The sequence below is a fragment of the Siniperca chuatsi genome, linkage group LG13, assembly GCF_020085105.1.
Source record: "Siniperca chuatsi isolate FFG_IHB_CAS linkage group LG13, ASM2008510v1, whole genome shotgun sequence".
Lineage (NCBI taxonomy): Eukaryota > Metazoa > Chordata > Actinopteri > Centrarchiformes > Sinipercidae > Siniperca > Siniperca chuatsi.
The window spans coordinates 15,548,491-15,565,135 of record NC_058054.1 but is presented as its reverse complement, the minus strand read 5'-3'; the positions used below and the strand labels follow the sequence as shown (position 1 = coordinate 15,565,135).

At 38.5% G+C, this 16,645-nt stretch overlaps 2 protein-coding genes across 4 annotated transcripts; both read right to left on the bottom strand.

The window, feature by feature from the left end:
• Nucleotides 1-533: 533 nt before the first annotated feature.
• On the bottom strand, nucleotides 534-6,849 carry selenot1a (selenoprotein T, 1a). Its single transcript, XM_044219164.1, has 6 exons — nucleotides 6,650-6,849; nucleotides 5,456-5,566; nucleotides 3,401-3,527; nucleotides 1,663-1,750; nucleotides 1,209-1,372; nucleotides 534-1,049 (listed from the first exon to the last, which is right to left on the bottom strand). The coding sequence occupies exons 1-5, from the start codon at nucleotides 6,787-6,789 to the stop codon at nucleotides 1,251-1,253; spliced, it is 588 nt and encodes a 195-aa protein (XP_044075099.1). The 5' UTR covers nucleotides 6,790-6,849; the 3' UTR covers nucleotides 534-1,049; nucleotides 1,209-1,250.
• An 850-nt stretch (nucleotides 6,850-7,699) lies between these two features.
• On the bottom strand, nucleotides 7,700-15,920 carry kif2c (kinesin family member 2C). Of its 3 annotated transcripts, none has more exons than XM_044219160.1 (23): nucleotides 15,834-15,920; nucleotides 15,554-15,632; nucleotides 15,352-15,446; nucleotides 15,043-15,144; nucleotides 14,609-14,657; nucleotides 14,482-14,523; nucleotides 13,597-13,743; nucleotides 13,207-13,323; nucleotides 12,729-12,826; nucleotides 12,474-12,569; nucleotides 12,324-12,378; nucleotides 12,020-12,182; nucleotides 11,572-11,662; nucleotides 11,412-11,475; nucleotides 10,264-10,355; nucleotides 10,015-10,157; nucleotides 9,466-9,679; nucleotides 9,105-9,215; nucleotides 8,878-8,945; nucleotides 8,695-8,773; nucleotides 8,515-8,595; nucleotides 8,303-8,396; nucleotides 7,700-7,862 (listed from the first exon to the last, which is right to left on the bottom strand). In XM_044219160.1, exons 2-23 carry the CDS (start codon nucleotides 15,612-15,614, stop codon nucleotides 7,801-7,803), a joined length of 2,124 nt encoding a protein of 707 aa, XP_044075095.1. In that variant the 5' UTR covers nucleotides 15,615-15,632; nucleotides 15,834-15,920; the 3' UTR covers nucleotides 7,700-7,800. The 3 variants fall into 3 exon arrangements, with proteins under 3 accessions (XP_044075095.1, XP_044075096.1, XP_044075097.1); XM_044219161.1 differs by having other exon boundaries at nucleotides 14,491-14,523; nucleotides 15,834-15,917; XM_044219162.1 differs by lacking the exon at nucleotides 14,482-14,523 and having other exon boundaries at nucleotides 15,834-15,915.
• Nucleotides 15,921-16,645: the final 725 nt, after the last annotated feature.

Genomic DNA, 16,645 nt, shown 5'->3' with positions numbered 1-16,645 from the left:
AGCGAATCTTAAAACCCACACGGAATGGTCTAATCTTTGTTTTTACTGGATATTATTGCCAACAAAGAAAAGCTGTATCAAATATAGGTGTCATGTTATCCTCCAAATTTTCACTAGAACTCACAAAGAAGGGATGTGACCTTATAGGAATATCCAAAATTCAGTGTGTATGGCACTTTAACTTCACTATGTTTTAGTCTTACATTGTACTCATGCTTAATCTGCTGTCTTCTAATCAAATCAGTGTAAATCCTCAGGTCCTCCTAATAACATTAGGTCGAGCAGATGGCTAAGAGAGGTGCACTCATGATTTGACTCAAGCAGGTTGTCTGCTTTATGAGAAATACCTCCAAGCCATTCAAACTTCATACTTTTCCTCTCAGGTTTCTTTCAACTCAACTGACTAAAACCTTGATGGCAGTCACATTATCCACCTAAATCCATCATCTAAAAGTAAAATGTTTTCCCCCTTATGTAGACCCTGTTCCACCACATTAACCAGTAAACCGCAACACCACGCAGCAGCTTCACAGTTAAATAGTTACAATAGGTTTTATTAATCTTCTTAGCTTCCTCCAAGTTGTGTAAATATAAAAATTATTCAGAAATCATACCAAGACAGAATTCCTCAATGTTATTTTCACAACATTTTCACACAAAGTGTTGCATTTTCTACATGGCTAAGCTACTTTTAGAACAATTAACATAAAATTCTACATATGGCTCAGTGGTACAAATTACCATTTTTTACTCACATATATCAATTTTATGCAACAAGTTAAAGACTAGAAGAATTAATGATAAATCTCTCCTTATGGGGCCACTGATGTCACCTGGATGAAATCTGCAGTAGTATGACTAGTACAAGAAAATTACAGAATGGCCGGCACTTTTGCCATGGATCCCGCTCTGGCGTCGGGGGCGGGATGTCTCTAAGGGGCATGGTGAAGAGCGATGGGGGCATCCAGTCTGTGCTAGCAGTCTTCCTGCCTTCAGCGCAGACCTTCATAAACATCACTTCACAGCCCAGTGAGAAACCCACCTCAAACCTAGACAGGAAGAGAGGGAGGGCATATCAAATAAAAAAGCATGAACATTTCCACCTGTCAATATGTCTCACGTGTAAGGGAAATAAAGATAAGATCCGCAAAAGACTGATTAATAATATAATAAAAAAAAAAAAAAAAAAAAAACACTACTGAACTTACATGGAGGGGTTTTTAGCTCCAGCCAGGATGTTAAGAGTAGGGTTAGGAGTGGGGTGGTTTTGTGTTCATGTGAACGTTCATCTTCATCTCGTTGTCCAGGATTTGCACAAGCTGCTGCATGGAGGGCAGGTGACCTGACTCTAGCTTTGACCACACTGGCACATCTATGGAAAGACAATACTCACTGTAATTCACTGCATTTTGTTTCATCATCACACAACTTGATTAATATTATAATGTTACAAAGACTTTTTTATTTAAACCTGTTTGCAGCCATCTGAGAAGTAATTATATGAAATAGCACTACAGATGTACTGGTTCTACAGTGTTACAACTGCAGAACTAGTACATTTCCCTCATTACCAGTGTTTGCTTAGTGGCAGCCAACTGAAATCCATCTTAAGCCAAAAGAGTTGGCTTCAGTCAATAAGCCCAGGCTGTGAATCAGACTCACCATTTAATGTAATTTCAAAAGCTCCTGTAGACATTAACTGGTTTTCAATCATATTGCTGAGAAAGAACACCATCATGCAGGCATATATCTGAAAGAAGCATGAGAGAAATTGGGTTAAAAAATACCGCACAAAAACTATTTTCCCCACTTTCTCTTTTACTGCTTTCAGTTTTTCTTGCATCGTGCTCACAGTGCGTTGAGAATATACTGTTAAAGTATGACAACAATAAAAGGACAAAGACCCACAGGATGAATGTGGTGCTCTATTGACAGGTTAACGTGAAGTTGCTTTAGGAAACTTTGGAATGATGAGCAACAACTCAAGATGAGGTTTAGGCATAGTTGATAAACTCCATGGATTTAGTTTAATTCAAGAGTCACTTGCAAAATTATTTTTTGTCAGGATTTGCCATTGCAGCAAAAACACCTTGCAATATGTTAGCAATTTTTATTCAAGGTACATGTCAGCTTGCACAGTTTAGCGGTTATTGGAGCTCAACTGATGTCACCAGGCGAATACTGCCAGAATGGTTTGTTTATACAGATTGATATCAGATTTTTTGTTTTTGCATCAAACGGATATCAGCCTGAAACAACCCATATCGTTTGAATATGCCCAAAACAAGTATAGACCAAACATTTTCTGCACGCTGACATTGTTGCAGCAACGCTTCAGTTACCAAACACTGGTCGATTTACTGACCTGAGTTTGGATTTTGAAGGGTGTGAGAAAAATAACTGTCACTTATAAATGAGTTTTCCGGTGCTATTGCTCCATTGGTTTCTTGTTGCCTCCTCTCGTTTCTTGTTGCTTTCTGTCTGCAGTTTGCAGGGTAGTCAGGAATGGACCAAGTTGTGCAAATGTGATGTAGGCACACCTTCTCACATAGAGCTCTCCTTATTGGCTGATGAGATTAGGGCGCAGTCAGATTACTCAGTGGCAAATAACAGGGCCTGGAACAGTCAATGAGACCAGATTTCTTTTCTCAAGTCATTTGATTTATTGATAACTGTCAGGATGTAAAGAGAGTTTAACCAAATGTTACCAAAATCATTCTGAAAGTATACCTACAGCAGTTTTAAATGCACACAGAAAGCAGAGACCCTCAGACTAGTTTTGTTATCAGGCTTAGATTAACCCCACCCAGCTAATTCATTAGCAAAACAAGTCCAAGCCAAATGCTTACTAAGTCTCTAGCTATTCTGTATGTAATTGTAAGGTTTTCTGTTAGTTATCTGTTTGGCTACCAAAACCACACTACATTTTATCAGCGCCAGCTTTCTGTCAAAACACAAGAATAGCCGATAGTGCAAGACTGTTATATTTGCAAATATCTGATGTTAGCTGTTATTGGCCATTCTCCTTCTGAACCTTTGGCATGTCTGTAACCCTGGGGATAACAGATCCAAGCAAAACAATACTTGACAACCCAAGCTGAAGACCCTGCATGAACAGCTAATGAAATCCCATGTGTTTGAGTTGTACTGGCAGTGTGTACGTACATAGTTGTATTACAAACACAGCCTAACTAAGGCCCACTCTCCTACATTTCAATATTCAATCCATTCTGTGCTTCTGTGTGATCTCTGTGGTGATAACCTGCTAAACAAATGTTCAGCTGCATCATACTGACAATCTTGACTCCACTCTTACACACCATTACACATGAAAATTACAGGGCAAACTCTCCCACAGGATCAGAGCTTTAATAATTCCTATAATTCCAGTAAACCTTACCTTATTTCCCTGGCCCCACTCCCAGATACCTGGGGCTTGCATACCAATGAGGGCGAATGGGTCCCTGCCGATAATAATCACCCCAATCACCAGCAGTTTGAACATAGACAGGAAGGAAGCAAAGTGTCTGAAGAAATAAAACAAGAAAATGGATTTTAATACAATTCCTAGACATGGGAACATAAAGCAGACAAGGCTTGATATAGATATCAAATCAGTAAAGACTTCAAGATATATTACAATTATCCAGATAGATGTGAGCCTGTGGTTTGTCTTAAAGTAGGTTGGTCACGTTCAATAAACATAATTCTCAGGTATCAAAGTAAGCATATTCATTTGGGGTAAAAAATAAAAAAACATATAATGGACACAGCAGCATGTCTAATAAGTCATCTTAACATGCAAGAAATTATTAAAAATATGGTCTCACTTCTGAGACAATTGTAACCACATTAGTTGAACACTGCTAAGGGGGAAGGGCGTGGCTTCTATTTATGCAAAATAAGAAATTGGAGTCAATCGTGTAGCACTGGCTTCCTCCCGTACAAATAATTATCATCCACCAACAGTGATTATGATACCTAAAAATAATAAAACTAAGATATGGCTTTAACACTATCACACGTATCAACATGCAACACAGAGCCTGCATCCTGTTTACTCCGGTTTTACTACCTTCAAACATTAACACATGTAACTGGTTGAACTACAACCTGTCAATGGACATAGGTTAATTCTTACAGTGACTGAACCAGAGATAGACACGGTTAAAATTCAAGAAAAACATTGGCTGGAGAATTTGATACCCAGGGTATGATACTGTCTGTCTCCTTTCTTTAATGGGGCTAATCTCTGGTGTGTTTATTAAGATTTCAACTGATGAGGACCTGAGGGTTTCAGTGACACCACACCTTTAACTACAACACCTGGGACTATGCTGCACAAACCAGTCTCACATCGGGACTCAGCCTCTGATCCAAATATAGCCACTGATGCTTCACAAGCACACTGACTTTATAACATGAATTAAAATTTCATCAGAGTCCATACAGATACAGAATTCTAGTCTGTATCTGTAACAGTACACAAAACAGAAATAGTTTCTGGACAACTCTAATGAAGAGAGGAATACATTGAAGTAAAATATTGAATAGGAATATTAGTCCTAGGGCTGCAACTAATGATGATTTTCATTATCAGTTAGTGTTTTTTCTGTGTGTGTTTTCTCAATTAATCATTGGTCTATAAAATGTCATAAATTTGAACTAAGACAAAGCATTAGTGACAAAGCTTTCATGTAGCCCACAAATTCATTATGTTGGGAATACACACTCAGTTTATTAGGTACACCTAGCTAAATCTAATGCAGTCTAATACACCAGTCCTGTAATAAATCCTACCTTCAGGAAGGTTATAATGTTTTACAGAGGTGTTAATTCAACTGTGTGGTCAGTTTGTATTATACAGAGAGGTGTTTCTGTTATTTAGCCTACCGTCATTGATATAAATGGGGTGGACAAAATAATAGAAACAACTGTCAGGAAAACACAATACAGTTCAACAGCACCACAAACTGCAGTTGAATTAACACCTCTCTAAAACAGTTTAAACAAAAACTGAACATTAAAGGATTTATTGCAGGACTGTTGTAATAGACAGTATAGAACAATAATAATAATTATTATAATAATAGCATTAGTTTAGCTAGGTGTACCTAATAAACTAGCAACAGAGTTTGTCATACTGACACTTACCCCAGATTAACTCAAAATCTGAAACTTTTTTAGTGGTAGCTCAAATAATACAGTATAATATGTGATAAATGATCATAATAATCCACAATAAATAACATGACGCACCTTAGACCTATATTTTGTCATTTTTAGGGCCAGTAGTCTCGTCTACATCTATAAAACTACAAAAGACAAATCCATGGGCAGATAAGCCTGACTGCATGAGATTTCCATTTCCTCAGTCAAATCACAGCTAATCCCAGACAGCTTTATAAAGCTGGATATAATCCATTTGTAATGAGGCAGACAATCTCTCTCTTACCGATAGAGGGGTATAGGAAGATAGTTCTCCCCTTCAATGCGGATGTCTGGGTACCGCTGGTACAAGGCCTGCGTGTACTCCTCAAACACCCGCTTGTACCCTCAGGAAATGCTGTGTGAAGACAAACTCACTGTTAGAAACCATACATAGCGTACAGTTGCAAGAACAAAGAGAGGAGAGGCAGCCACAACAACAGTCATCTCAAGATTGTGAATTTAGCCTTGAGATCTGGCACATGGAAATTCCAGTTATCTGTAGATCATCTCCTTCTTAGTGCAAAGTTTTAGTGGCAGTGTGAAAGTCCAATTAGCAGAATGTTAACCTACTTTAAATACAATACTTTGTACTACAATGCTGCATACCAGTTTGTGGCATATGTTTGCTTTGGAGAGAAGGAACAATTTACAATGCAATGCTTGTTTCGTGTTCTTATTTACTTAAGTCATACTTCAGGGCACAAAGACACCTTAAAATCATGTGACATCGTTATGACGTTAACAATAAAGACGTATTATTGTTAATGTAGCTCTAAATTATATTTGGTTCAGCAGATCTGCGTTGCGCTTCTTCCATACAGAGAGAAACTGATAAATTGTCTTGATAGGATTAATTTGATGTAAACTGGTTTTTAAATTGGCTATCTTTAACTTTACAGCACGATCTAGAAAACCACAGGTAAAATGCATGAAATAATCCTCTTGTCCATAAATTACAATGCAAAGAACACATTAATCTAACCTGTGGACACGAGGCAAGGCAATTTGTATAGCACCTTTCAGCAGCAAGGCAATTAAAGGTTATCTACATAATAGAGAAAGGCAGTAACAAGAGATATAAAAGAAACAAGGCAATATAAAAAGACACAAACAACGACTATTTCTGGCTTTAAGGTTAACTCGCATGTTTGACAGCGGAAGCGGGCCATGTTTTCGACGAAATGTTCATGAGAAATGGCAAAAATCATGAACTTCACCAACATGTATTCTCTCCGTGTGTTTGGACAGTGATTAAGTAATTCCGCTGTTAAATAACTAGCGTAACATGAACGCTCCTCCTATAATATGTTAACATGTACTACCCTCCAGTTAGTTAGCTAAGCTAGCTTCTATCAATTTTCGGCCTGCGTTGTTAGCCGGGGAGTTTAGCTAACAGTTAGCTTGCAATGACTCGCCAGATTTTCGCTAATGTACTTACCAAATTTGAAACTTGAGAAGGGGTCCCGTAGCAAACTGCATCTTCATCTTCTTCACGCCACTGCTGTCACCAGACGTGGCGCAGCACAGCGAGAAAACCCCCAAGACGAGGAGCGAAAAACGCAACCACTTCATCGCCATCCGTTCCGCGGTTTGTTTCCACACACAGTCAGATAGAGGCACTTTAATCTGTACATTTCCTTACTGGTTGGTCCCTCCTTTTCCTTTTGCCTCTCATCTTGGATTTGAAACACAACTGGCACCCACCTTTAGCACCACCTGCTGCTCGGACTGACCTACAGTAAGTTACATACTGTATAATGTAGCCTTCAGTTTAAGTTTTCTTCTCCCTGCTCCTTTTCGATCATGGAATGTGTATTATGTTGTTACAGATTACAAATTTTCAGTGTACACTGAAGTGAAAAATAATAATGTAGAGATTAGTTTAGAATGAAGCTATTTCCTCTCAAACAAACCTGAGCTGGAGTTATTATAAATCCAAATCAAATATTGAAACACATTCATAATCACCCCCAAAAACCAATATTGAATGTTCAAATAGTACAAAAACAATATGCTGGTGATTAAAAACATTTTGTCTTGAGAAACAGCTAATTCATCAACAGAGACCTTTAAAATCTGAGCATAACAATATTTTTTATTGAGTGTATTATTCCTAAACCCTATGAATTACTCTAACAAATGACAAATCAAAATTTCACTGGGGTTTATAGGTGGTGCACCTTAACAACTCCAGTCTGTCTTGTCAAATATCTGATGAAATAAATGCCACTGATAGAAACCTTATGTGTTTTTAGAATTAAAAAATAATTTAACACTTTATTATTTTTAATAGAATTTCTGCTTACACATCAGCATCAAACATTGCTCATGGTTTTGAGCACCTGGGTAAGTTCAAATAAACAAAAGTATCTGCCACTGAATGTCATGGTAAGACATGAAAGCAACCCCAGCAAAAAGTGCAGCGTCAAACAATATACACTAGTAGTTCCCAAAGTGGTTTCTTAAAAGACTTAACATTTGTAATCCGTTAGTGTCTGAATACATTTTATTTATTAAAGACATTAAGACAATAAAATCAAAGGGAATTGCTTCAGAACAGACAAACTTTGTTCATCTGGTGGGTTTGTCTCAATGGTTCAGCCTCACCATTCTCTCTTGATCCACAGCAGACTGCAAAGCCAGTAACATGTCTGTGGACGACAGAAAAGACTGAATAAATAAAAAGGTAAAGCACATGCATCCACCCAGATATTGGTCCTTTATGTAATGCAGTTTTATCCTGGCACTTATTGACATTTGATCTGGCCAGCACAAGGTTTTTCCTGTGTCTCCCCCTAGTCAGCATGCAGTACTCACAGGTTTGCTAGATGAAATATTGGAAAATGTCATGCAGACTTTCACTGCCCCCTACACTACTACATAGTCTCCAACTGGTCAAATAACAAGGTGATGAGTTGTAGTCAACATATTTTTTGTTAACTTTCAGGTTTTCCCACAAATGCAAAAGCTCCATCATCAGGCATGGAGAATTTGCTGTGTCATATTCAACAGCAGTTGATTTGATTTAGTTTGGAGTATATAGCTAAACTAATGGACAGAAAACCAAAAACAAGCCGTGGCTTGTACAAACCCAATAACTTCCGGGTATGATCCACCATGTCGGGAAGTCCTGCCTCGATGTTGTAGGAGGTTTGCTCCATTGCCTTGACAAATTCATTTCCCCTCTGGGAAACAAAAGTGATAAAAGTGTGAGGACTTATAAAGCCAATTAAAATAAATAAAATAAAAAAAGGCATTATCGCTTGTATGCTTTGAAGAAGAGTAGACTTAAGAAAACTCTACCTTGAACTCTACATAAACTTTCTCCTCCAGCTCTGCCACTTGGGATATGGCATCATACACACTGGTATCCACAACAGATTCCTACAACACACAAAAGTGAACAGCAAAATTTTTAGCAAATTATACATGATATATAATCAACATTAATTATGATTTTGGATTCATCTTGTGCAATCTGACCTCTTCTGTGGAGCTATTTATAGGCTCTTGTGCCTTAGCTGCTCCGCTGGCTGTGGAATTTCCATTCAGTTCCTTCACTCTGCCAAAGAGCGGAAAATGTTTAGAAATGTTTTATCCTACCAGGCATATAAAAATAAATAAACTATTTAGAATCAAGTTAAACATCATAAGCCAAATATGTACCTGTCAGCATAACGTAGTGTGTTCATTGTATATTCACATGAAGCCATACCTGGAGACACCATAGCAATCTATGGAATAAGAGAAGGGAAAATATCTGTAAATACATTCTGTAGTTAAACACACATAACAGAGTTTGTGCTTGTTTGGCGTGAATCTGCATCATCCACTATAAATGTATAACCAGACCATAATATACCGTATAAGCCAAGTTTGGTGTTTTACTGTACCATGCAGGTCCTGGACTTTTCTCCAATGAAGGAATCCCTGAGAACCTTGGTCAAAGTGCTCATCCGGAAAGGAATGTGATCACTGTTCATTCCCAGTGAACGAATGCACTCCTACAGGACACAAGAGTGAACAAACGGACATGTTAGGTGTGATTTTCAACATCCTTGTAGGTGCTGTGCATGCATATTTAATATTTGGACAGAGCTCTGAGAATGTCAGAGGAGTTCAGCATTTTACGCTTCTTTATGGTCTCAACTGGAGATAGCCATGGTTACTTTATCTGCACCCTAGCCGAGGTGCGAGAGAGAAAACTGACTCTTTGTGGACTTTGCAGCCACCTCCACAGCAGCCATAGTCTACCTTGAGAGCCAGCAGGCTGCGGTTGATCTCGGCAGTCTCAACCAAAGTGCTGCGGTCATTGCTGCTGACATCTGTGCCGCGCTCATTGCCAGCTAAATCGACCAATGAAAATTTGCCGTGCAGTGTGCTGGCACGGTCATTGCGTCGTAGGACAATCTGGAGGATGGCATGAGAGCGGGATGAGTTGGCGTTAGCTGAGGTCTGGCCTGATGTTCTAGAGAGACAGTAGGACGGAAGGAAAGGGAAAGCAACCACGTTAATGTTATATATTTTGACACAACTGTCAGAAAAATATGTCTGATTCACGAATGTGCTATTACATGGTATGTCTTCTCAACTGCTAGGTCATTTATTACTTTATTGAACCAGAAGTTGCATTTGAAATACTGATGTGAAACCATAAAAGTATTTTAAGATTTTAGTTTTGGGGGTGCCATGTTAAAATAACTAATGAACACTACATATTTAGTACTCCTACAGTCGACAATTTGTTTAGAGAGAGGAATGAAACATGAGATCGCAACATACATGTTCTTAACACATAAGTACCTGCATGCACTGCCCATCTGTATCATCTTGATGACCTCTTCTGCTGTGGACACGTAGACCTCTTCCAGGCCCACCACCTGAACCTGCTGTCGCTCATCCTCCAGAACACGGAGCTTGGCCTTTTTGTTCAGCAGGTCATACACCTAAATCAAAAAGTATATTTCACTTTAAGGATAACTTGAATAAGCTGATTTTTTAGGTCAGATATTCTCAATAAATATGTTCATGGAGGTAGGAGGTTTTTCTCACTTTTCCATTGTAAATCTCAAAGAAGCTGACATGGGCAGAGATATCCAGGTTAGCATACCTCCTGTGGTTGAGATAGGCGAAAACATCCTGGGCTAGAAGGGAAAGACGCCAAAATTATTCGAAGTGAAGTTCTCATGTAAGAGGCCAGTTTAGACAATCCTCAATGTTCTGTAGTTTAAAGAGTAAAGCAATGCAGATGCAATGGAACTTGTATCCTGAATTAAAAAGGTGGGGTATGTGATTCTAATCAAATACATGTCTTTTTGTCAAATTCAGCAATTATCTCCTCATGGTCCACTAGCTGTCCCTTCTATGTGTGCGCTGAAAAAAAAATAAAAAAATAAAATCTGGTGTTTACACATAGCCCTGGCTCTGTAAATGGGAAACAAACAAACAAAACAATCAACACTATTCCAGCCATGATTTGTGTGTCAGGTAACATTAAAATGACTTGCCCGCATACATTCATCTTACTTTCTTGATTGCCAAGATATGCTGTTGTTGTGATGTTCGCTATAGTAGCAGGAGAGTTGTGAGTATTGCTGTCTGGAGCTGGTTTGCTGGCTCTGGGAAACGTCTAGATCTCTCTGGCTGTTAGCTTCGCAGCAGCAACTGTAGCGACAGTTTGCTAACCCACAACCTAAGACGGTGTAATCCCTCATTCGTCCAGGAGTGTTCTATCGTAGAAAAGGTTTCAGTCGTAGTCATCTGGACACTGTTTTTCAGAATCAAGACGTTTCGGCTCCCATCCGGAAGTCATTCTCAATTGTGAAAAAAATGGGACAGGGACTAGAAATTTAATTTATATTTAATATAAAATATAAATTTATATTTAATATAAATTAAATTATATTATATTTAAAAATTAAATTTCTAGTCCCTGTCCCATTTTTTTCACAATTGATAATGACTTCCGGATGGGAGCCGAAACGTCTTGATTCTGAAAAACAGTGTCCAGATGACTACGACTGAAACCTTTTCTACGATAACCCACAACCTAGCTAATCTAAACCACAACCTAGCTTGCTTTGTCGTTGTTCACTCTATATCATGGTATTTGTCATGGTATTAGATTTCTCCAGAATCGCATACAACACCTTTTCTGCGTGAAGTGCATACAGAGCCACTGGGGATGGTTTTGGTCCTACCTGCAAAGGCGTAAATTCCTTTGGCGCTGTTCTGCTGCCTCCCTGTGAAATCACCTCCCATGGTCTAGGGAGAAAATGTGCCAAACAAACAAAACAAACTCTACAAATGGAAAATACTGCTTAATGACAAGTCAACATCATACAGCGAGCAGAGACTTACATGCGTCTTCCCACTTCCTGTCTGGCCATAGGCGAAACATGTTGCCATACCACCTTCGAAAATGGACTGCACCAAAGGTTTGGCTGTGAACCTAAAGAAAATATAAACATCTGTCAGAAATATAATTGCTTAAAACCAAGACAATAATAGCATGAATGAAAAGTACACCTCGAGTTTCCAACATTTTTATCTCCAGACACATTACTGAACAGATACTACCATATCAATCACTGCAATCTACACTTTCCTACACACCAAGTTATTTACAGCTTGTGGTAAATGAGAAACAAAACACTAGACAGATGACAACACCTTTAAATCATATCCCCCAGGAGGAAATTCTGAAAAAAAAATGACGAGTGAGCTTGTAAACATCCCATCTTGTTTAGAAAACCTGCAATCAGATCCACCTTGTTGCTAAAAAAAAAGGGACAAATTAAGTAATTACTTGTAGACCAGTTCGTTGGTGGTGGTCTCATTAAAGGAGTAGTCAAAGTGGAAGATTTGGTTGTCCAAGTACTTGGTAAGGTCCACCTTCTGTTTTGGCTCATGAACCAGCAGAGCACCTTTTCCAGGTACAGACACCACATCTATCTCCTTTTTAGTAATCTCTGGAAAACACAAGAATGTCAAAGTCAACCTTTAAAAGCAAGCAAACAAACAAACAAAAGAAACTTACAATGGCTAGTATTTTTGCGCAGTGTCATTACATGATACTGTATACAGGATGTTAGACGTCAGTCCCAATATACCTTGCTTGTTAAGGGGCCGCTTGCGAACACACACACAAATCCTGTGAGGTTCAATCTATAAAAACACAAGTTGTGAAGTAAGTATGGGCTATAGTGGCACACCAACATATAGCTTCATACAAGGCACATGGTTCTTGAGTCCAAACTTACATGATCAGTAGTTGAAATGGGGGTTACTTCCAAGGTCTCTCTGAAGTCTTGGATCATCTCGTAGAACTTCTGGTTTGGTCGAGAAGCCTCTCCAAACTAAAAAAGGAAAAGGAAACAATGGGAATGTACATAAAATGTGTGAAGGAACTTCTCTCGTGTCTAAAAGTTCCAACCAAGTCAAACTTTCCCAATAAAAAAAAAAGAAGATATAAATAGCAAAATGAGTAAAAAAAAAAAAAAAAAAAAAAATCTCACCTTTCCCCTCTTGGTCTGCATGTCGGGGGGCTTTACAACACAAGACAGCCTTTTGTTGCCTTTGTTTAGCTCTTGGGGAACCACAGATTTTCTTCTGCCTGAAGTGCATAGAAATGATATATATCTAATAACACCTAATGACCTCATATCTCATTGTCATCATTGCAATATCCAACATATTTAATCACAGAACGGATATGTGCCTCATATCATGCACCCCCTGTTCTTACTTCTCATAAAACATGGAGTTGAAACGATTTATGTGGGCATAATCACCAAACCTTTTCCAATACACCCCCCCCCAAAAAAATAAATAAAAAAACAAAACAAAAAACAACCAATCCTTTGCAGGACAGAAAGGGAGGTGTAATTTGTGACATTGATGTGTAGAGTGTTCTCTCTCTGTGTATAGGATACATCTATAGATCTAAGTAATTAGTGGATACACATGATATCAGGTGTCAAATTTGTTACTGACCTTTGACTGTAGGCGGCGGAGGCATTCTCTCGGGTTCGTCATTTTCCTTTATTGCCTCACGGACAAGCGAATGTGCTGGTTTGGCCTCATTCTTTCTACGCTGCTGATTAGGGACCGCTAGATAAGGCAGGAGAATGCACTTGAGTTTATAAATATGACAAATATTTCAAAATTACCGAACAAAGAAAGCACTAAAAGATTAAGTTGTACATGTAAAATACCTGAAAGTCTACTTTAATGCATGCAACAACACGTTCCACATGTTGTGGTACTATCTTGTGAGAACAACAATACCCAAATGTTGGTTTGCATCAGTTTGTCTCATGTTTGGAAAATGTTCTAGTTTGTGAATTTCTTTTTCAATTATGTTTTCAGAAGATCACTACCAACCAGAGTTTGTGAGGACTGATGAAGAGGGGAGATCAGGGTGGATTGTCTCCGGGTTTGCCTGAGAAGATTCAGAGGTCGGGACTGGTGCTGGAACAGGGGCCGGTGCCTGGAACATACACGTCTGCCTGACCTGAGACCGACTGGCAACTGAAAGGAAGACAAATCCAAGTCAAACAGCTGCAGTATGAATGTCAGTGTTGTAAAGTAAGTATTGTTAAGTACTGCTAGCATTGTTTTCTCTGGGGTTAAATGTAATCCAAACCCTAGTACACTGGAAAGATAAACTGTTCATGGCTGTTGTCTGTCAAATCAAAAGCGACAACAGCAACATGTTTGCCATTCTAAGATGAAACAAAGTCCTTCAGAGACCCAGAGTAACAGAGAAGTGAGCCATGAGAGATTAACACAGGTACAGATGACTGTAAGGTAAAGTGCAGCAGGTGATTAAATATTTGATTACGTTTGCAAATATTACTGACTGAAGATAAATAGTGTTACTTTCAATTACTTACTGTCAATTCTGAAAAATAAAAATGGCAGTGCATCGTATTATCACAGCCCACTCTATCCTAAATGGAGAGACATGCTGGTACATGCTTTTTTCCTCTCTTTATTCCCACCCAGAATTTAAAGCAGATTAATGGACAAAAATAGATAGTGCTGCGTGCCCAGAATGACCCAATACCATAGTTGTCCATTTGCATCCCTGTGCTACTAATCATTAAACTAAAGCAGATGATTACTTATGTGCAATCAGTGGCCAGGTCCAAGCAGAGTTCAGCTCCCCAAAGATTGTGGATTTTGTGAATTTACACCCCTATCCCATTAACAGAGGAGTGATAAGAAAATACGACTTGTTTGCTTTAGAGAGGGGAGCATGCATGCCTTGCCGACCTGACTCTTCAGCCATGGTGACTGCTGCAGAGGCTTTTGGAAGGAAACAAGCTGTTAGGAGACAAACTACAGGATATGGCAATTGAACACAAACCAAAAGTACAATATATTTACATACAGGAGGCAGGGGCAGGAATCCTGGACGAGCGCAGTCGACCCTCATACTTCTACGGAAGAGAGAGAGAGAGACAGAGAAATTGCTCATTGCATCAGTCATTTAGATGCTTTATCAGTGATTAACCCTTCCCATCCAGGACTAATGTTCAACCCATGTTTCCCCAATCCAAAGGACGAATAAAATCACATTTTTGTAATCATCTATACCATTCAACTTTGACATTCCTTTGTCATTTATTGAGAAAATGGGCCAATTTGATGTTGTAGGAGAGACAAAATAAGGACGCAGCTCAGATAGGATTATTTGATTATAACTGAGGTTAAACATTTTAAACGTGTAAATGTTCAAATTCTTTGAAATATGGTCCAACCAGTTGACACTGACAACAAGTTGCTCCAGTTCTTTGTTATGTGGAAAAGTAAGGTAACACTTACCTTGTCAGGAGCAGGAGGGGGCAGGTCAGCAGCTTTGTTGGTGACAGCGTTTATATGGTCCAAAAGCTCTGGATTGAGTGCACATAACTCATCCACTTCAACCTAAATCACAAACACGCCCAGCCAAGAGGAGAAATGCAGTAACCTTAACTTAGATTAGATGTCAACTTGCTTAAAACCCAAAATACATGAAGTATATGGGATATTTCGAAAGGCATTCATTATAGACGACGTTTACGAGATGGCTGGCTGAGTTCACATTGTCACTAATGTAACAAATGTCGTTTCTGTGTTTATGGACTCACTGACCTCCTTTCCCCGGCAGATGTTCCTCTCATGCCACTCCACCATAACCGTGGACTTGACGGCATCGACGGACTTCACAGTGGCCAGATGCACTCGACCTGATTTACACATAAACAAACAGTAAGTCAAAGTCAAGCTTTGTTAACGACATGCAGCATTATTATTTGGAAGACGAAAGCTGCAATAGAAAACAATCTTAGCTCACCGTCACTTCGACTGATCTGTACAGAAAGTCCAACAAGAAGTCTGGACAGGCTGTTCTCCATTGTATCTCCTTTTCTGTGCTGTAACGGAGAAATCAAAACTCAGGTAGCTAACGTTAGCGTTTTTGTAACGACCTAACTGGCGCTGTCTAGCAATGTTGTGGTCGCTATAAAACTAGATCCTCCTTTCATCAATAAATGAACAAATATATATCGAACTGTACTATTCTTTTTTTTATTTGTTTATCTTTTCTCAATGACTAACGACAAAATCACACTTACCTACGAACCAAATTCAATGCCGCCCAAGATTTAAACTGGCATTACTTCCGGTTATTTAAGATTCTGATTGGTTCTCGTCATGTCATCGTGTGCGTCTTTCTTCTTCTATGGCTTTTTAAGGTCAAATCCATGGCGTTATACTGTCACTACCTGGATCAGTTAGGGATTGCCTCTGTAACTTCACATAAATATAACTAAGTAGTCTGTATAGGTTTTTGTATAGGCCCATCACAAATCATTTTAAGAATGCTATTATACATTTGGTGACATACTTTTGCACCACAAGGGTACACTTCAGAGAGAAGCATACTTTTTGCTTTACTACACTATTCTGATGTCTTAGTCACCACTTTGCAGAAGGGGATTATATATGCAAAAACATATGATGAGCTCATAATATTTGATGCACTATTAAGAATGTATAGGCTACTAGTCCCAATTTGGAGTAATTAGATTTTACCACAACATTAAAATATGTCTTACAACTATCTTTGATTATCTACTGTGGTATGCTCATACTTAAAATGCAGGAGTAACAGGTATGTGATACCAAGGACAGTATATAGCAATATGTTTACATGTAAATATTTAATGATTTATTTAATTAATGTATTTTATTTGTTTATTTAAATATGTTTTTTGGAAAATAATTTTCCAAAAATAATTCCTGTTTACTGTATTCCTGACTTGTAATCTGACTTCATGAAAAATGTTCAGAAAGACAGTTTTCAGATCAGGTGAATATTACATATATGCTAACTAAAACAAAATTAAAGATGTAAGAACAGCATTACAATATAAACATATGGATT